This window comes from Seriola lalandi, unplaced genomic scaffold (assembly GCF_002814215.2).
Source record: "Seriola lalandi dorsalis isolate HSWRI2012SDOR001 ecotype SW California unplaced genomic scaffold, Sedor1 jcf7180002054469, whole genome shotgun sequence".
In the NCBI taxonomy this organism is placed as follows: domain Eukaryota; kingdom Metazoa; phylum Chordata; class Actinopteri; order Carangiformes; family Carangidae; genus Seriola; species Seriola lalandi.
In genome coordinates, this window is record NW_019525022.1 from 1,606,366 (window position 1) to 1,626,401 (window position 20,036).

The following is a 20,036-nucleotide window of genomic DNA, read 5'->3' on the forward strand; positions in this document are numbered from 1 at the left end:
GCAGATACAATCAGCTTTAATTCACTAATTGTGAATCTCACACTGGACGTATCTAATCTCAGAGTAGTTCCTCATGTTTTTGACTTTTCAGTGGCACGTGAAAACTATAGACTCTTTTGCGTGTGTAAAGTTCAGATACTAAATCATCCTCATTTTTTCTGACTTTGATCTGTCTGTTGATATGAAGAGCTGCTGCACCAAAACAAAAAGTACTAGGTGATCTTTATCGCTGTGGTCTAATCCTTCAGCCTAAAGCTTCCTCGAAATATCCCAGGAAATGAATTGTGCATTTGTATATAATGTTTTGAAGCAAAAAAATGGAAAATACTTGTAAGAAAAAAGACTGTGTGTGTGTGTGTGTGTGTGTGTGTACTGTTCGGTCAATCACAAAACAATTCATGAATGGCTATTTCAATTACTTGCTTCTTGAGAAGCTTTAGCTTTTGTGCAGGTAGCGCTTCGTTCCCTGAGCTTTACATGTTGAGGTTTGAGCCCTCAGCACAAACACACATATACAGTCACACACACAAACACACACAAGTCGCATCATGTGTCATGATTGGAGCCAGCCCAAGCTTTTATGGGAACCTAAGTTGAACTTCATAATAGCATAGTAAGGCATAAAAACGTCATGAAAATGCCATTGCATTGTATGACATTAAAATGTCAAAAACACATCATAGTATAGAAAGGCAAAAAGTGTCAAAAAACGTCGTCGCAAAGTATGACATTAAAATGTCAAAAAAACATCATAGAATCCTAAGATATAAAAATGTCATACTATACTTAAGTAAAAAAAATGTCAAAAAACATTAAAGTGCAGTAAGGCATGAAAAGTCAAAGCTTAGTAAGGTATGAAAATATACAAAAACGGGATCATACAGTAAGGCATAGAGACGTCATAGTATAGTAAGGCATAAAACATCATAGCATAGTAAAGTATAAAAATGATTAGTATAATAAGACATAAAGTCATTGCATAGTAAGACATAAAAACATCATAGTATAGTAGGCATTAGAGTCGCCTGGATTTGCTAAATTATTTTACTGCATTATTCTATTTGTGTCTTTGTTTGGTAGGATGCATGATGACAGTACTGTAAATGCACATGAGCCATATGACAGGTAACCGATAAACAAACTTAAAACTTACATTGTTTTCATTTTCATTTCAAGGGATTTCATGCACAAAACATATTTTTTTTATGTGTTTAAAAAATGGAAATGCTAAATTTTGAATCAATACATATAATTTAGATTCATGGAGTTTTTTGTATAGTTAGGAACAATTATGAAACTGTAAACCAGTTCTTTACATAATTGTTGTGCGGACTCATTTTTTTAATCTGTGCTGTAGGCCATCAGCCATTCACTGATGTCTATCGGTGCAGGCCGAGCAGGTTGCAGGGCAGCAGACATGGAGTGACTGTCATTTCTCAAGCTCATGACATGTTTCTGAATACCTGTGTCACATTGTGTGTAGAGGTGTGTTTGTGTCTGCGTGTGTGAAAAGGTCAGGGTAGGTCATGCAACACATGGCAACTGTTGCCATGATGAGAAGAAACTGTGCAGTGGTGTGGCTTTTACAACTGCTGTCACTGATTGGTTCAGTTCCAGTGTAACCTCCCACCTCTCGAAGCTGATTGGCTGACTTCACAATAAGAAGCCAATCCTGAAAGTGGGCTGTAATTGCCTTTGTTTCTTATCTACCACCTGCTACTTTAGAGCAACTTCCAGTAAAGGAAACTAAAACTTGAGAGAACTAGAGAGCTATAGGCTTGTGCTGCATGCATCTAAGTGTGTGCGTGTGAATGACTTGGAACATTTAATTTTCCATCATGAGTCTCAAATCTAGCAGGAGATTCTCACTGGACAGCTCAGTGTGAGTATGAATATTTTAGTGTTTCTGGCACATTTATTTCTTAGCAAAATTTTGTTGAAATTAGACATCTGTACTCGTCTGTTATTTTTGACCAACAGTCCAGATAAGCACCACTCTAAGCAGCAGGTGTGCGGCATCTTCTTGTTTGTGGCCAGTGTTTATGGCTGCTGGTTTACAAAAGTGAAGCCATTCTCCAGAGACCCTTGCTGTTGCCCAGAGACAGCAAACTAACCACAGGTCTAATGGTCTGATGGTGAGCTCAAGCACAGGGGGAGAACACAGCTGGTGTTCAAAGAGGTTCTTCAAGGACTCTGGAGCTGCTCTAACTTTTACTTTCACATAAAGAAACTATTCAGACCAACAGAGATGTTAGATTGGATTCATAAACAACAAACAGAATATTCACTTCTTTTACCCATTTTACTCTTCAGTTAACAGCTCTGTTGTTACACATAGTCTTTTGTTGATTCTCTATGTAAGAAACTGTCTGTGAATGATCAACTTGATGAATGGTCTTTGGAAAATCAATGAAACAATGAAAACAAAGATAATGAAAAGTTTACCAAAAGCATATGGCAGTTGTTTTAATCCACCGAGTGAATTCTGAAATCCAACAATTTACTCATGGGAAAGCTCCATTTGCTTATTTGTATTTTCGTATGATTTCTTTGCTTTAAACCACTATACCTGTCTCACCTGTGTGCGCCATATAAAAGCTGCATCATCATTGTTGACACTTCTCTCCTGCTCTCTTTGGGACAGCTCTCTGGACGGAGTTGGAGGCCTTACTTTAAGAAGAAGCAGCAGGTTTGGCACCAAGAAAAGTCGACAGTCTCTGAGCGATGCCCGACTGGAGCTGCAGGAGTTCAGTCAGAGCCTGGACACCAACATCAGGTAGACCGTTCAGGGAGTGAGAGATGGATTAAAATTTTGAACTTAGACAAAGATAGACTCCTTATTTCATTTGTGTTAATGGTGCATTTGAACTCTTGTGTATCCTTAGGGAACAGACCATAACAGAGGAGAGCCTTGAGCGATCAAGTGAACTTATCAACAATCAGGTAAGTCTGCTTCACTTCATCCTGCTCTTTCCTGCATATACGTATGTATTTTATCACACTTCTTTCAAGCACAGGGAGAATTAGAGCAGTTATAATTCATATTTTTTACTAAACAGTGTATCAAACAGACAATTATCATCTGAACCTGCAGCTTCACTGTTTATCTGTCCGACTCACTGCTTTACTGTTTTGGTTCTCTCACCGCTGTCGTCGTGTTTTTATTCACTAACTCTTCACTATTTTTCCCCACAGAGCTTCCTGAAGCGCAATAAAAGCTTTCACAAGCTGTTCCAACAGATTCCTGAGGGGGAGAACCTGACGCATAGTAAGTTGAGCTGAGCTCCAGAGGTCTGTTACTTATTTGTTGGTATTGATTATGGAAATCACATCACATTGTGTCCTTTTTTTTCACTTCTGTCTGCAGTGAATGAGGAGCTGAAACACTTTAGTAAATGATTCAGCAGGCATGTCTCTGTGGTATAGGTGACACTGCAGTTTTCCGTTGAAAAAAACACCCACTGATACCTTCAAATTGTATATGTGTGTGTGTGTGTGACTGTGTGTGTGACTGTGTGTGTGCATGTGTGTGTGCATCTCCCTGTTGTAGTGTTCATCTGTGCCTTGCAGAAGGAGGTGCTGTATCATGGCAAGCTCTTTCTTTCTGAGAACCATGTGTGTTTCCACTCGTCCGTGTTGCTCAAAGACACCAAGGTAACACACACACTGAGATGCATTAAAGTACAGCCCAATCCACACTGGTGAAATTAATTAACACTGAAATGTCACAACAGCTGTGGCTGTGACTTGAGTTTTTGTCAGATTCAAAATCACAATTCTGGCCAATAAAACAAATGCATTTTTAATTTTCTAGTAACAATATGCTCACGTGTCCCCAAGGCTGTAAAGGAGCCGTCAACATTAACATTATCTGTCCTGGGAATTCACTTTAATCTCCAGCATTCAGGCTGCAGCACTTTATCTGACACAGGGAAATTACTTTAACCTTGATACAGGATAAAACAACATGAGCTTTATGGTTGTGTATGTTTCAGGCCACACTCAGACGGTTCCACCAAGTGTAAAGGGATTTTTCTTCTCAACACATTCTAGGTGGTGATTCCTGCGTCCAGTGTCAGGCATGTGAAGAAACATAACTCTGCTTTGTCTGTGTTGTCTATCCAAACTGCTGAAGGAGAGAAGGTCAGACCACACTCATTTTTAAACATTATTTTTGATATATATACCTTTTTTTTTCCTTCTTCTTCTTATCTTTTAGAATTTGATTTTTATTTCATTATCATTTTTCCATCATTCTGCTGCACTTTCAATGCAGAGCACTGTGGGTTCCACGTACAACTTTGTGCAACACAGTATGTTGTACCAACTGTAAAGTCCTCAGAGAAAAAAACGAATGATGTTGTGCTATAAACAGCAAATACATACATTGTTGCATTACAGGTGTACTGTGTAATGGTGCAGTTAAATTTTGGATGGGAAGCCTGTTATTAGACTTGAACGCCTGTACGATCTGAAGCTGCTCAGTGACACTGTAAAACCTCTTGAGGCTCCTGGCTCAGAAAGACAGCGAGCAGCTTCAGGGAATTATAATCATAAAACCTCCATTAAACAGATGTCCTCTCTGTTGTTGAACTCCTCCTCCACAGAACTCTTTATAGATCATTAATGGGATCCTTTTAAGTGAGAGAGTGATCAGATGTGTAGGCATGAATGATGTTTTTTGTGTGTTTTGCTGTATAATGACTGTACAATGACTCATTTAGTGCAAAGTAGCTTAAACTACAAACCCTGTGGTACAGTATATGACAATAGCCAATGTAGTTTCTTCATTAATCAGGTTTATACACTAATTAATAAGAAGAATAGCAGTTAACTCAGCTTGAGACGAATGGGTCTGTAGGTTCTTGCGTTATCTACCAATCAATAAAAGGAAAGAGGGAAACCAGGCTGAAAAGACGGGAAACAAGTTATACAAATGCCTGCTGTAAACCTGACACCTTACCAAGCTAAGACGTTAAATTAACTTCCTTAACACTGAGCGTTTACATAGTTTGCTTCTGTGTCAGGTTTAACGCTCTCTCCTGCCTCTTTTTGCTTCCTCAGTACTCATTTGTTTCCTTGAGGAACCGTGAGGTGTGCTACCGTCTCCTCCAAAGTATCTGCTCAAATGCACAGGTACTATAGCTGCTCCCCTCAGTCTGCATGCATGTAACAGCAATTAATTCTTAAAGAAAGGCCTTTTTTTTCAATCAATGTTTCTGTGTCTGTGTAAAGCACCGGGGGAGTCCAAACAGCAGCCCTCATCTCTCCTCTGGAGAGAACGAAGCCGATAATGACATGGTGAGTGGGGATCTTGCTACAGCTGAATGAAAATGAGTGTGTGATGCATGAAAACAGATGATTTAACTGTTCTGCTTCCATGTCCTTGTGTGCAGGTCTCAAGTCAGTCCAGCTTTGAGGACAGCATTGATAATGATCTGACCAGACAAAACAGCATTAATCTTGACAACGGCTTCCCTCTGTTTTCCAGTGAAGGTGAGAGAAAGATGGAGGAAACAGACAGTGAAGTGTGGAACTGAGTAATCACTGCTGGTTAATGTTTTTTTATTGGCTTGTGCACCAGAGGAATAATGTTTATCGTTTTTCAATAATGACTTCTATTGAAAAAGGCGTTTATTACTAAGCTGAAATATTTTAGCAATGCCACTGCATGTAACGGGGGTATTGACATTTTATTTTTTCAGGTCCCTCAGGATGCAGCTCCACTCGTCAGAGCAGCTTAATAGATGAAGATGACAGAGGTCTGTGTAGGCCCCACACAAACAGACACACAAGTACTGTACTATCTACTCAACTTACTCAGAAGTCATAAAGTGTCATTATAGAATAACGAGTTGACAACATTTGTCTTGACCAGCTGACTCATGGGTTGGGTGGGTCATTGAGATGGTCGCGCCGTTCTTGGTCCTCCGAGAAATAAGGAATCTCAGCGTTCTCTTCTACATCTACATGATGCTGTGAGTATTATCATCTCTCACAGGTTGTGCTCCATCTCCAGTTTTATGTTACAAAACTACATTGATGCAACTACAGCACTTAAGGCACATCACTGTTCTCATTTTATGTTACCTTATACATCTGCTTCATTATTATTCAGAGATGAATACACGAATTTTCTTCCCCACTACTTTTATTTAGTAGGCAGTTACTTTACATACATATAAAGCGGATGCTCACTTTATACATTGTAGATTATAAAGTGGCTAAAATAAGCTCCACCTCAACCACAACAACAGTAAAATGTTGTATACACTTTAATGCATCCGTAATATGAATATAATAATATAATATATTACAATATAACAGTTGAAGTAAACAAGTTGTTTACTTTCGATACTTGAAGGTTTTGAATGCCAGACCTTTACTTGCATTGTGGTTTTGCTGCTTACTGAAGTAAAGAATCTGACTACTTCTTCCTCCACTGTCCATCTCTCTGCTGCTTGGTACACAGGTGTATCTTTCACTACTATTGCTGTGTTAAATCTGTTAAGGGAAAACTGGTGAAAGAAGACCCTGTAGGAATGTAAACATAGATGTTACAAATAGGTGTGAGGGATTTTTATTCTTAAGCTGGGACTTTCAGACAACTGTCCCCAAAATATCGGACACACACTGGGGGGCTCAACTGAGCGACCCCCCCAACATACTGTACATCTCAAAATGCTGCATCTAAAAAAATCTTTTGTTTTTTTGTAGAATTCTTTGCAGATCCAACATAACTTTTTTGAAACACAGTGCTAGATGTGCATTATCGTATGTTGACTTTTTTGGATTTGCTTGAAGCTCTCAAGGAAAGAAAAATATGTAATCCTTGAGAGAACTCAGTTATAGAAATATTTTCACACAATGTTCACTCCGGCTCCACACAGATAGAATTTACTGATATCTATTGTTAGGACTGAACAGTATGTACCCATCTCAGACTGTGCGCTCAGCTTGCGCTTTCACTTTCTGAGTGAAAATTCACTGTTGTGAAAAACTGTAAAAATCCATGGCATTCAGGACATTATGGTGTGTGTTTGCAGAATTGTGTTGCTGCTGTTGGCGTCTGGGTACATCGGGCTACGGATCACAGCACTGGAGGAGCAGCTGAACTCTTTGGGAGCCCTGGCTGAGCTGTCTTTTAACCACAGAGAGTGAGTGGTCACACAAATGTCTGTCAAGAGAAACGCACAGAAGGAAGTCCGTTGGGGAAATTACTTAGATGTCTTAAACCGGTTTTGGTGACTTTTAAAACCATCACGTGCTGATCAGATTAGACTTTAACAGAGTGGTTCTGCAGGTTCAAAACAGCAATGAGGACAAAAGATAACTGAATACATTCCAGCAGAGTCACACCCACTCTGTAAGTATGTGTTTAAAACTGTACAGACGGGTGACAGATAAAAGAGAAACCAGCATGAAGCGTCTTAGTCAGGTGTTGGGGCACCATGTGCCAGCGTCAGTTTTCCTTGGCACTGATTCTACAAGTGGAGAGTGCTGTCTCACACTGCTCCAAAATCTCCCATAGGTGACTATGATGCATAACACATGATTCACATCATTTTCATATCAAACCACACGGTGACCCCTCGATGGGGGCACTGTCGTCCTGGAGGAGACCATTTCCATCAGAATAGAAGTGTTTTATCATAGGATAAAGGTGATCACTCAGAACAACTTTGTATTGATTGGCAGTGACCCTTTCCTCTAAGGGGACAAGGGGAACCAAACCAGGCCAGCAAAATGTCTCCCACAGTGTAACAGAGCCAACAGATCCCCTCACTGAAGGGGTCAAGCATGCAGGCCTGTGCCTCTGAAGACCAGTGCCTCTCGGTTTTGCACCACTGAACCCTCAAGTGTTCATTCATCTTTGCAATGAGGGGTTTATTCACTGCAACCCTACTATATTATCCCTCGCTATGTAACTGTAGACAAACTGTTCAGTCTGATCACATCCTGCGTTGACAACCTTGGTAAGAGTTGCTCTTCTGTTTTTCCCTTACACACGAGCATCACGGTCATCACGTGCGCTGTCAACCACACTTTCCAATTTGATGCCTTCCGATAGATCTTAATGCAGATGTCACTTTAGTCACTCTTTAGTTCCTATAGAAACACCAAAAATAGAAACACAGTTGAGCAGTCTTTGTGACTGAAGCTCCTGCCATCCATGCCCTGACAATGAACCCTCTTTCAAGGCAGCTCAGGTCTTTTCCTCTTGTCATCTTGATTGATCTTGACATTTTTATACATGATGCCACAGAGCATGATGGGATGTTAAATGCTTATTTGTACCATGCAGTGCAGCTGCGAGCATCTGCATTACTCATGTTTCTCCACTCATTTATTCAGATTTTTCCTTTAATTTGTCACCTGTCTGTATATGTTAACATATGCTTTTACAACGTGAAGTTAAAGTTATATATTTAATGTAATATTTATGATAGTTTAATGTTGTATGTATATATCCTCCACCCTTGTCCTCTCCTCATGCCTGCTTCTTCTTCTTTGCAGGTACCAGGAAACGTAGCCAGTGGCAGAGAATTGTGACAAAAATCCTTTCAGGAACTCATGCAATGTACCACTTTATTAAGATCCTACACTGAACCCTGTCTAGACAGACTCCCAAAAGCATCTTACCACTGAGACTCTGTTCATTTGACATGTAGTACAATATGTTGCACATATTAGTTCAGTCACAGTAGTAAACCTCTGTATTAGTGCATGTCATGCATGTGATGCGAGTCAGCAGTAAGATGCTTTTGGGATGTCTAAACCAGGCCACACATGGTGAACTACATGGATGACCGACTGTGCTGGCAGAGAATTTTCTGTTAGGCATGCACTGATTCTCTGCTGACAGATCAAAAACTGAAGTCAGGCTCTCCTGCACTGAGCCATATGGAGACATCCTGCTGAAGCCATGTTTATTTCCTGGCCAGTAAACAGCTGAGCTCAGCTTACAGAGGTTGCTGGAGTCTTGACCATTAGTTTCTTGGATCAACACAATCTACAGCAGTGAGAACACAACAGGATTGATCTTAACAAGAAGATGAAAGAAGCATTTTGTTGTTGGTTGATTTGAAATTGATTGTATATTTTGAATTTGAGGTTTAATTTTGTGTAATTTAACTACTGGAGTCTAGTGTTATAGAGAAGGACGGTTAATGACAGATATTAGCCAGCAGGGGGCAGTCACTTCCATTAAACCTGGTTTATACATGAGATACCAAGACAGGATTTCACTGCACCTGAATAAGTTCAGAAACTGAAATTTCCTCAGAAAATAAATGTTATAAAAATTTTGCAACTGACCTTATGGTATATCAATCATGTTCATCAATACTGCAGAATTAGATACATACACATTTTGGCCAAATGATTTCCATGCCTTTAAATCAGTTTTCTTCAGCAAACATTTAGTTAATTCTGTGTATACTTGAAAAATACGTATGTGATGTCAAAATACCTGTGAAGGTATATAAGTGATTGTATGTAAGCTCTAATATTGTGTGAATTCAAAAAAATACACTGGCTATGTTCAAAACTGATATTCACCAAGTGCTTTAAATTATTTATGAAACTATTTTCCAAAACTTTTCCAGGCCTGGAAAATCCCACGTCTTAAAATTTATCCAGGCTTTTTACAGCTGTATTGATTCCAGCCAATGGTAAGATAGCTTGCATTATTTTATGCATTATTCAAAACCCAGTGTCAGTGCTGTACAAATCATGATGTACATTAAAATATTGCAGTTTTATATTTTGTACATAAGTGATCTTTTTATTATTTTGTAGTCCATAAAAAGGTCAAGATTCAGTCCCATGAATTAATTTCATTACATCATATTCTCAGTTCAAAAAAGCAACATAAAATTACAAATAATAATACAAAGAATAGAATAGGTAAGTACAGTAACCATATAAACAGCCCACTAATATGGTCTAGCCCCCCAACCAACCCCCCCGCCCACCACTGTCCCACTCAAACTCTAGCACAAAACTCATAACAATACATCAGTTAGTATCAGCAATAAAAAAAATTCAAATAAACGTCCCGTTTTTGTTTTTTTTTTAAAAGCGCTTCAATGTTCCAATGCCATGAGTTCAGCTTTATCCTCACACAGAATACATAATAGAGATAACGTCCCACCCCGTCATTTGCTCGGCAAAACACAATAGACATGCATACAGTTTTCACTGTTCCACCCCCCCACCCCCATCAATAAACATTCAGGGCCAGAGGATACAATGTACGTCAACCATAGTGGTGCATCAATAAAACGGCAAATTCCTACCCCGTTTCTTGAACCAAACCCCATGAATGAAAAGTGGATCCAGTGGTTTCCCTGATAATACGACCTGTCCAGGAAAAACTGAGGCCTACTTCTATTTTCAGAGAAAAGCGATAACTCTCTCTAATTCTTCTGACAGCTCAGATCCCTGGTTCAAGATGGTAACAGATTTTCATTATTTACATAATCAGAAACACAAAGCACAGGATGAGATTGGAGAAATTCCCTGTTCGAAATGATGACAGCAAGCAAGTGGTGTTTGGTAGCCTTTCCACCGCTTACTAAGACCCACTCGCACTCCCAAAATGGAGTAATCAGATCAGTGCTAGTTCAGTACATGTTCCCTTTAACAAATCGCAGCTACTATCACTGAAACTGATGGGTCTCCTGTGCAGCAGACACCTTGTGTAGATCTGAAATGTGGTGCTAGCCTGCAACTATAAAACCAGTTAGTTACTTTTTCAGGTCTACACACAGGGCCTATTAGTACGTATTCAAACGGGATGCTAGTATCCTTAATGCTGGCCTGTAGAAGACAGTCAATAATAATGAAGAAGACACACAAACTTACATTTTATACCCTTATTACACTTTGGATGCTTTGTACAATAGTGCTGAACTTAAGACCTGCTTTTGTCATGCTTGATCTGATATATATAAATGTGGAAATATACTGTATACTACAGTACGTGTATTATGTGTGTGCATGTTGTGTTTGAATGTGTGTATGGGTGCGTGTGTGTGTGTGTGTGTGTGTGTGTGTGTGTGATGATGATGTGCAAAGGTTTGTGCGGTGGAACCTGCACCACACCAACAGTGAGAGGCTCAAATATGGCTTGTGTCAGACATGAAGCGTGCTGCCACCCATAAGAGAGCTCCTACATTTTAGGGCCACGGAGATTAAAACAGAGCTATAATAGACATGATGTCCCATCCTGGTGCCCGGTCTGAATCACATTGTTAGTCAAAATATCAACACGCATGGTTCTGAATCAAACAGTCCATGGCCCTACACTACGACAAACACGTTCGGATTAATTACATCAAGACAAAAACATTAGAAGAAAATGTGCTGAGGGTGAATATGAACAGGAGGCTGTCTAACTGATGAGTGCTACTGGAACAAGACTTGGAAAACAAACTGTGCTGTAAGACGACAAGTTAATTAGTATGACTCTGATGAAGCATGATTATTTTTGAACGGACATAATCCTTATTAGTTTGGTGAACTGAGCAGCTACTCCGTCTCGTTATACCTTCAAAAGCCTCTAAATCCAGCCTCCAAAAGGGTCTGCTCACCAAATTATTCTACAAATTATTCACAGCCATCCTTGACAACCAAACTCAAACTTAAAGGTATAGTTCGACATTTGGGAAATATGCGTATTCGCATTCTTGTAGAGAAGACAGAAGATGTTAGATGATGAGATTGATAAATGATTCACGAATGTATGGTCGATATGACGCTGCAGCCAGTAACCATCAGCTTAGCTTAGCATCAAGAGGGTACAAACAGCTTGCCTGGCTGTGTCCAAATGTAACAAAAAACTAGCCTTTCATGCCTACCATCAGCTCTGTGGTTTTATGGCAGGTTATGTATACAGTCACTTCCTGGAAGAGAGTGGTATAAGTCTTCTCATTTAACTCTTAACACAAAACCAATAGGTGCATTTCCCAAATGTCAACCTATTCCTTTAGATCTGACTTACTCCTGCTGTTACTAAGTCAACACAGTCAGCCCAGCCTTAAAACGTCACACACCAGCAAACACTGAAGGGCTACAGCCTTCTGTTTAGAGCAAACTGATCTAATGTGACATGAAAATTACAGAGTTAACCTTTGCTGTTTCAATGCCTAGGAAATATCCACATACCCAGAGATATCATCAGTGTGGCTCTCAAAGACCTGCTTCCATTTCAACCACACCATCATTCTTGTTCAGAATATGTAGGACTGGGTGGGAAAAGCAATACGAGGAAATCAAAATAATTCCCTGTAAGTTGCTGCTGCAAGTCTGTGGACAGTAAAAGGTTTAAGTTACAGCACAGCCAGGAAATTAAATGGAAGCTGGCCATCCTGTGATCTTTTCAACAAGTCAGAAATGAGGGAGCGGAAAGTATGAGACACCCAACAGCCATACAAGCTATGACAGTATTCCAGACTAGTCCTTGTGTATCCGCCGTAACAACACCAAAGAAAAGAAGATGGACCCCCAAACCACACAAAAAGAGTAGGTTAGTGTTAGCTGGACAACAACTTGGGAAATGCCCTGGCAGTCAGATGGATGTCCATTAACAGGTAAACAGGGAGTGGAGGAGGAGAAAGGGGGGGGGGGCACATGCTTGACCAGGGTTTGTCCACTGGAGAGAGAACTGGTCAAGCTGTGGAGGTATTCTTCATACATACACTTGCAAAAAAGAAAAGAAAAAAAAAAACACCATTATTGATAAGTTCCCATAATCATCCTCCACTTGCAGTTGTCGAGTTATCAGGATGACCATTTCTTTCAGCACTGCCTCGCTCACACACACACACACGCACGCACGCACACACTCACACACATGTGCACATATTATTCAGGTGTCACAGGTACATGGAGATATGAATATACACTCAACATACACATTGATGATTCATACATTCACCAACACATCACACTTTAAAATTACATCTGTGTGCCTTTTGGGTCAAAGCACATTGTTCTTTCTTTCTCAATTCATGTGAGTAAACACATTTTAAAGCTGCAATTCACAATCTTTACCATGTTAAAAACTGACATTTGTTTCTTAGTTCTTATATTTAACATTTTCATCATACTCCATCATACAGATGGATACGGCTAATGAGAGATTATAAAACGTTCTCACCTTTAAAACAGGGAACAAAAGATAGGTTGTGTTGAAAATTAACCTTGAGGTGTGCTGCTTCAAAGACACACAGATGTGGCAAAAATCACACATCCTTTTTAGGTCTATTTCTCACCCATACTTTGCAAACACACTGACATCCTCTTTCTTACTCACACTCATTCACACTCGCGCGCGCGCACACACACACACACACACGCAGTCTCATTCATACAAACGCAGAGAGGCTGTAGTTTGTTTCTCAGGCATGCTGTGCAGCCAGGTCCTGGTTGATGAAGCGCCGTAACCTCTCCAGGTACTGACTGTAAAGCTCAATGTCGTTGTGACCGGCTCCCTCCACCCAGAGGGGCTCCACGGCCTTGGGACAGCGCTCAAACAGGGCAAGACCATGAGAGAAGTCGATCACCTCGTCCTCTGTACCGTGGATGATGAGCACTGGAGATGGGATCTTTGACACCTTCTCGATGCTGGTGGAAAATTTTAAATAATGGAGGTAATTAATGCACTAATAGCACAGGATTTTATAGAAATCAGGCAAGAGATTAAACTTTCCATCGCTATTGAACAATGACAAATAATGACAATGTGCATTCATTTCAACATGTCTGAGATGCATTGAAGTGACATTACACCGAAAATCTGTCTTAAAATCGTCAAACATTCACTCCTGTTGACTTGAATTTCTTCTTTGACAAAGAAAACAACAGCAGATGCAGTCAGCTTTGTTAAGGTACAATAGATTCCAATAATGACAGGTTTTCATTGCTGTCCCTCCAAATGCTAATTATGTTACCAGCAATCACTGTTAAAGTAAAATAGGACTAAATACATGTTATGGGAATACCTGGTGATAAAGTCAATTTTTCAGAAAATTTCACTGTGATTCAATTTGCACATAAAATCACCAGATGGCAAGTTATGTTTTCGGGAATGTAATATCTGACAAAATCATGGTACTTCATAACATTTACAGCAACACAATATGGACACTAAGAAGAGTAGCTGTTGCCAAGGTAACAACCAACAGGGATCAAAATTTAAAAAAAAATAAAACAAAATCTTGTATACTCATTTATGCCATAATGCATTGCCCACAGTGGTCTAATATAACCAGACAATATAAAAGGTGTGAATAAATTCATTTAAAATGGTATGGAAAGATCTTAAACCTCGAGAGGCAGTTAGATTTCCCAGAGGCAAGAAACCATCTTGCCAGGCTCAAAGCTATTCACTTGTGGCCCGAACTACAGTGGTCCAGATAAATCAGCGTCCTACAAGGGAGGAACTACTGACAGCTAAGAGCATGTCTTAGGTATGACGACAGCAAGAAGCAGCTGTTTGTTAACAACAATGGCGGCTCCTAAAGAGGTTAGCGTAGATGCTGCTATAGAATCAGTTATATCAGACCTGGAGAGTATTTCTTCATTGAAAGAAAAGTAAAGAACGGAACTGAAAGTTTTTTTCTACGGAAAAGATGTTTTCGCTCTTCTTCCGAATGGATACTGCAAGAGTTTGATTTACCAACAGGCTCCACTGGTAGTGAAAAAAATGAGAGGGAAGCAGAATCTGATTGGCTGAAATTAGCCTGTGATAGATGGTTCATCGAATCATCTGCCAGATGTGTTTGGAAAGCACCTGCCCTTTTCCACACAGTTTCCAACAAAGCCTTCCCAGATGGGAATCAGCGCATCAGGTTGGAAAGATCTCAGATGTTAGACACGTTTCTCTGGTGTCATAGTATATACTATATACAGTGATATTGCCGTATCTCATTACATAACTAATGAGTATTTGATACAGAAAAGATCTGAAGAAGTCACAAGAAATGTGACTTTAATTTTTTCTTTCTAATAATATACTTAAAACATTGACAACAGAAAATAAAACTAAAATATGTTCTCAGTCAAGAAACTTACTTAGGGAAGGCATCAAAGCAGTATGTTTTCTTGGTGTCAGGGAAGGCCACTCTCATACCAGAGGTGAGAGGAGAGTGGAGGACCACAGCAGCACACTCAAAACGTGATGCCAAGTCTACTGTGGGCACTGTGCCGATGCTCTGTCCGTACAGGATGATATTCTCAGGGCTGATGCCATACCTGAGGTCACACACACACACACACACACACACACACACACACACACACACACACACACACACACACACACATCAGTATAAAATGTCAGAAAGAGTCACTTTTACCCTGTAAATACATGACTGTTAAGTGCAAAAGGACTGATGTGCAAGGGTGTAAATTCCCATATGCAGATTATCATGGATAATTGAGCCTGTCAACACATGGGAACAAAAACCTGTGTGTTTCACATTAACAATGACACTCAACTTTGAAAGAGAACATCATAAGCAAAGAGTGGGAAGGCTCACTTGCCAAGGACTGCAAAGCCATAAACAAACAAAAATGAAATGTAATAATAATGATTACCAGCCATTTTTGACAAAAATACAACATTTTACCCCAGTTGTTTAAATATTATCTTAACTACAGAATAAAGTGCTGCGTGAGTAAATTCTGAATATTGTATAACATAAATGTTTGTTGGATTTGAGTCTTAACTTTTCAGTGGCCTCAAATTTCTTCTATGTTGCCATCTGGAAATGCTAAGTTTCTACTTACATAAGACTCATTAACCACACTGGCAACAGATAAAAGAGGAATTTTAGATGCTGCCACTTCATGTAGAACTCAGCATGTGACACCCAATCATCAATCTCTTTGATACAGAGCCATTGTTTAGCTTTGATTTGACTGGCTGATGGTCGGAGAGGATACCATGGTCAGCAGGGAATAAATTTGTATAAAACGGAGTCAACCAAATGTTATTTTCACAAAATGTTACTGGCCGGTGATGTGAGTGACCCTTACTGATTTATCTACTAAAGACACTTTAACTGGCATTTGGTGCTTGTTGGCTGTTAATTTCGGACCCATGGTGGACGGGAACGGAGAGTTTCTGCCAGCTTACCGGGAGCGCAGGGCATGCCAGGCGGCATCAATGTCAGCATAAAGGTTCTTCTCAGAGGGCTTGCCAGTACTAACACCGTAGCCTGAGTAATCATAGGAGAAGATGTTGCAGTTGATGCGTGTGCCTAAGCCAATGTAGAAGCTGCTCATCTGGCCCAGGTCTACTGCATTACCATGAGAAAACAACACTGTAAACCTGAGAGACAAAGGACGAAGAGGCAAGGAAGAAAGAAGAAAGAAGTTAGGCAGCAGGCTGAGGTTAAGCAGGAACACTGCTGAACGGGAAAGCCCCGAGTTGATGGAAAATTGCGGGATATAACTGTATGACTGAGAATAGTATATCTGTAGAAAGGCAAGCTTCCCTGATAAAAGCACAAGCAAAACACAGTCATACAGTGTGTCGTGTGTGTGTTGAGGAACATTCAGTGTCACTGTGTTCAGGGGTTGTGTGTGTCTCACCTGGCATTGGGGGCACAGCGAATGTACATGCATCCAACCCTGTTCCCTCGGCTGGACCTGGTCAGGAATACATCTGTCACATCCAGCTCTCTCTGCGAATACTGGAACTCTGCTCTCTCAGTGAGGTGCAGCTTCCACCTGCCTTCACTTCCACCTCCACTTCCACTGCCGCCACCACTGCTGCTGCTGCTGCCGCCGCCGCCACCAACGCCGCCGCCGCCGCCGCCGCCGCCGCCGCCACCTCCTCCTCCACCTCCTCCTCCTCCTCCTCCACCTCCTCCACCAGCACTGCCACCTCCACCTCCTCTGTCACTTCCACTACCAGTGCCCAGTCGAGAACGCAGTCCTGGGGCTCCAAGCGATGGCAGGGCAGCTCCAGAGCTAGATCCAGGTGCAGTTCCAGCTCCAGAACCTGGATCTGGGTCAGGGAGGAGGGCATAGGTGGGCTCTGGAGGCAGGAAAGCCAGTTTGGCTGCAATGCGACTGGGGCAAGGAGGGCAGCAGAACAGGCAGCATAGCTCTCGTATGGACAGACCGTTCATTTTCTGGTAGAAAAATAAACACGGGAGAGAGAGTAAGTCGGTTGCGGAAAAACATAATAAGAACAGGACTTGTACCTTTAATTCACAGCAGGGTTTCCCACTGTGTTTTTTTTTTTCACTTTTAGTCAGAGGGAATTATTACATTTTAAATATAATATTATGCTTATCAATCTTAAGGGAAAACAAGCAGTGGAACAATATCATGAGGCAAATGTTTAAAGTCGCCTATTCACTACATTGAAAAAGAGATGAAATGCATCATGATCTGCAGATTCATTTTATCAGGTGATTGATTGATCAATCAAATCTTATGTTCACTTTGCAGTAATTAATCAGAGGAGAAATTTGCTAAGACTTACAAGTTACAAGTAGAAATAATAAGCTCTTACCGCTTCCCCTAACAAGTCTCCTGGAAGAAATCCTGCACAGAAATTCTGTTGTGAACGTACCTGGATTCAGAAATCCCTGGGTCTCGAAATGAACTGGCACACAATGGTGCCAAGGTCTTCTGCTCTAGTCACTGAGCCAGCTGGATTTGAGTTAAAAAGAAAAGATAACATTAAAATGGTTTGTCATCATGAGACAATAAGCTGTATATGGCAATATATAGTCACAATGGCATGACCACTTAGCTGCCCTAGTCTTTTAATGTTGCTCTTTCTTGGGCTTTTGAGTGACAGATTATAAATATTAGGAAGCTTTGTAACATATAGCATTTGGAACCAAAAAAATTACATAGACATTCAGCAAAAGGTAAATAGTAACCTGGCATCACAGCTATGAGGAAGCGATAACCTTGATTCAAAGATTATAAACAACACGGACTCATTAAAAAGGTTAAACGAGAGTTGCTAGTGCCATCATTGCACAGCTCCTGTAACGAAAGAGCATTTATTTTGGTAAAAGTTATATACCTAATCCATGTATTGAGGCTGCTGTAGTCTCACTGCGGGATTAAAGTGATTCAGATGCCCTGATGTGATCGTGGACACTGGTGACTAATTACAACACCCCCTCAACACAGAGAGCGACTGATGTGCTAATGTAGCTACATGGTTAACAACGATATTAACCTCTAATGTCAGCCAGTGATGAAGGGGATATAACGGGAGCGGTATGTTGGTTTAGCATACCGACACCTGGGAATGTAGATAACCGACGTATTGCATCGATTGACAGATAATAGCCACTGTGCTGGTTTATGGCAGCTAACAGTCAAAATATCATCACTTATCGTTAGCAAAGCAACCAGCTAGCGGCGGCGGCTAGCTCGCTAGCATGATAGCCTCAAAGCTAGCTACTTACCAATTCACAGTATGTCGGCAGGCAGGCTGGTGTGCCCCTATATGTACACAGAAGCAGCACAAGACTTCGACAATCCTTCTTGTGTCTTGACATGGATGGTTTTACTCAAGTGTACTGACAAATGTCGGTGGCTAGCTAGCTGAAATTCATGGCAACCAGATATTTTTTTCTACTACTGTCCGACTATAGCCGGAAGTGACGTAAGGTCGTTGTCCTTTTTCAAAACTTCAAAAAATGTGCCAGAAAATAATTGATTATCATCACATTTATATCGCATAAATCTACGGATATCAAAATAATGACGAAAAATCTATACAGGGTTATGTATGAATTATTTTTAAGATAAGATGGTAATAGTAGTAAATTCAGTTGATAGGATCCTGTCATAAAACATGATACATAACATAGCACACGCAAATATAATAAAAAAAAATATAAAATGAAATAAAACACGAACAAGAACATATGAAAAAGCAAAAAAAAACTTAAAGCACATATTCAAACCAACATGGAAACTTGAGTAACAATTAAAACTATAGAGTGTGTAACACAAACAAGATGTTTTTAGTTTACGTTTACTCTAGTCTGTATATTTAAAAACTTCAAAGGTGGAACAAGATACTTTATGGGTTGTCTCAGTTATAAAGGTCCTGCACTTAAAATATTAATTAAAAGCACATTAGTATTATCAGCAAAATGTTTTTGTATGTATCAAAAGTAAAGCCACTCATTATGCAGTAGAATGGACCTTTTTGGTTTGGTTTGGTTTGGTTTGGTTTGGTTCGGTTTGATAAAGATTAGTATCTTATTGGATTTATACTATTGAAGGATTAACATTTAAACAACATTTTTATGTTGCAGCAGCTCCAGTGGGAGACAGTTGTAATAGCGTAAGGTTGGGCGGTTTACTCTATAATAATGCATCATATTCTAGAAGCAGTCTGTATCTTCCATGCATTATAATATCTTTACTTACTGTCTCTAAATCATCTGCCTGCCGACCCTAATCTCTCAGACATGAAAAACAGATCCATCACACACTTTTTACTCATGATAGCAAATGACACTGATTACCCCCTCATCATATTGCTGCTGTTTGGTCGTAGATACAGAACTTTAACATGGAGAGGAGCTCACTTATTGTCCCTTCAGCCAGTGCAGCCCCAAAAATAAATCATATCCTATTTGATAATTTGTCTAAATTGGTGTGGGTGCACGTCTTTATCTTCAAAATATCTTTGTACTCCATTGTAAGATATGAAGTAAGTATATTGTTATACAATATTGTTATAGTATTCTATAGTCTACTACGTTATGAATACATGCATTATTCTCCAATGAAGCTTCATGTTATGTTTTTAGTCACAACTTTCCTGAACATCATCAAACACGTATTATTGTGTGTGTGTGTGTGTGTGTGTGTGTGTGTGTGTGTGTGTGTGTGTGTGTGTGTGTGATAGATAGAGAGAGAGAGAGAGAGGGAGAGAGAGAGAGAGAGAGAGGGAGAGCGAGAGAGAGAGAGAAAGAGAGAGAGAGGGAGGGAGAGTGAGAGAGAGAGAGAGAGAGAGAGAGAGAGAGAGAGAG

The 20,036-nt window shown here is 40.2% G+C and overlaps 2 protein-coding genes across 2 annotated transcripts; one reads left to right on the forward strand and one right to left on the reverse strand.

Moving 5' to 3' along the window:
* The first annotated feature begins 1,727 nt into the window (after positions 1 to 1,727).
* LOC111658820 (GRAM domain-containing protein 2B-like) lies at positions 1,728 to 9,554 on the forward strand. Its single transcript, XM_023411485.2, has 13 exons — positions 1,728 to 1,882; positions 2,645 to 2,776; positions 2,886 to 2,943; positions 3,196 to 3,268; positions 3,551 to 3,654; positions 4,054 to 4,143; positions 5,065 to 5,136; positions 5,236 to 5,301; positions 5,397 to 5,496; positions 5,706 to 5,762; positions 5,879 to 5,978; positions 7,047 to 7,157; positions 8,518 to 9,554. The coding sequence occupies exons 1-13, from the start codon at positions 1,839 to 1,841 to the stop codon at positions 8,531 to 8,533; spliced, it is 1,023 nt and encodes a 340-aa protein (XP_023267253.1). The 5' UTR covers positions 1,728 to 1,838; the 3' UTR covers positions 8,534 to 9,554.
* A 212-nt stretch (positions 9,555 to 9,766) lies between these two features.
* On the reverse strand, positions 9,767 to 18,632 carry LOC111658821 (alpha/beta hydrolase domain-containing protein 17A-like). Its single transcript, XM_087175425.1, has 6 exons — positions 18,453 to 18,632; positions 17,597 to 17,676; positions 16,606 to 17,150; positions 16,148 to 16,342; positions 15,082 to 15,261; positions 9,767 to 13,632 (listed from the first exon to the last, which is right to left on the reverse strand). Exons 3-6 carry the CDS (start codon positions 17,145 to 17,147, stop codon positions 13,407 to 13,409), a joined length of 1,143 nt encoding a protein of 380 aa, XP_087031551.1. The 5' UTR covers positions 17,148 to 17,150; positions 17,597 to 17,676; positions 18,453 to 18,632; the 3' UTR covers positions 9,767 to 13,406.
* Between the last annotated feature and the right edge of the window lie 1,404 nt (positions 18,633 to 20,036).

Coding starts and splice junctions, on each gene's coding strand:
- LOC111658820 (XM_023411485.2), top strand. CDS start 1,839: ATGAGTCTCAAATCTAGCAGGAGATTCTCACTGGACAGCTCAGT. Junction 5,497..5,705: donor CCCTCTGTTTTCCAGTGAAG/GTGAGAGAAAGA, acceptor TTATTTTTTCAG/GTCCCTCAGGATGCAGCTCC. Junction 5,763..5,878: donor AATAGATGAAGATGACAGAG/GTCTGTGTAGGC, acceptor TGTCTTGACCAG/CTGACTCATGGGTTGGGTGG.
- LOC111658821 (XM_087175425.1), bottom strand. CDS start 17,147: ATGAACGGTCTGTCCATACGAGAGCTATGCTGCCTGTTCTGCTGCCCT. Junction 16,343..16,605: donor CGCTGTGCCCCCAATGCCAG/GTGAGACACACA, acceptor TTTGTCTCTCAG/GTTTACAGTGTTGTTTTCTC. Junction 15,262..16,147: donor TGGCATGCCCTGCGCTCCCG/GTAAGCTGGCAG, acceptor GTGTGACCTCAG/GTATGGCATCAGCCCTGAGA.